At 52.5% G+C, this 775-nt stretch overlaps 1 protein-coding gene across 1 annotated transcript in view; it reads right to left on the bottom strand.

Annotated features, from left to right (window-relative positions):
* Positions 1–775, bottom strand: part of JAKMIP3 (Janus kinase and microtubule interacting protein 3) — a 47,426-nt gene that overhangs the window by 31,433 nt on the left and 15,218 nt on the right. The window contains exon 8 of the mRNA XM_010859559.1: positions 128–274. Within this exon, the coding sequence (XP_010857861.1) occupies positions 128–274 (147 nt within the window). The remainder of the gene's footprint in view (positions 1–127; positions 275–775) is intronic.

Below are 775 nucleotides of genomic sequence, written 5' to 3' on the forward strand. Positions count from 1 at the left end.
CCCCACTGGTCACGGGCCTCCCTGCCGGCGAGCTCCCAGCCCCACAGACGCCCGTGAGACCAAAGCCTTGATCTTGCTATCAGACCTCGCGTAGAAGAGGCTAGTTACACAAAAGTGGGCTCCTTACCATCTCTATGTTCTCCTGGGTGACAAATTTTAACTTGTTTTCCATCCGACGTAAACTGTGGGACAGATCTTCGTTCTTCCGAGTAAGGCGTTTGTTTTTGTCCAGCAATGGCTTGTACTGACTTTCAGCTTCCCTTACACGCTTTAACTGAAAGACAAGATTAATTATATATTACGATGTTTAAAAGCATCACAGAGAACCAGCAGCCTCCAAACAGAGGTGTTAAAGCAAGCAGAACAAGCCTTGTGTTCCATGGAGCTCAGCGGTCTGGCACTGCACTCTGTTCTGCTCGAAAGAGCTACAGGGAAAGAGCCCAGTCCGTGAGCCTTCCGCCACCTGGGAGAGCTCACGTCCCAGCAGCCAGGTGACTGGCGAACCTCTGTGGCCATAAGGACTGACGCCACTAGCAGGCGAGGTCGTCACACGTCTCAGACGACACCCAGAACAGAGACACGTGCCCCAGTGACCCAGGGCCGGAATCAGCCAACCAGCGCCTCAGCCTGTATCTGGTCCCCTACCTGATGTTGTTAATAAAGTTTTATTGGAAATGCCCTGTCACCATCACTCTTCTTTTCCATGGCAATCTTTGGAAGTGGATGCCCCAGCTCCCCCTCCACGGCAGGCATAGGCAACAGAATTTAGAGGCCC

This window comes from Bison bison, unplaced genomic scaffold (assembly GCF_000754665.1).
Source record: "Bison bison bison isolate TAMUID 2011002044 unplaced genomic scaffold, Bison_UMD1.0 scf7180017864456, whole genome shotgun sequence".
In the NCBI taxonomy this organism is placed as follows: Eukaryota; Metazoa; Chordata; class Mammalia; order Artiodactyla; family Bovidae; genus Bison; species Bison bison.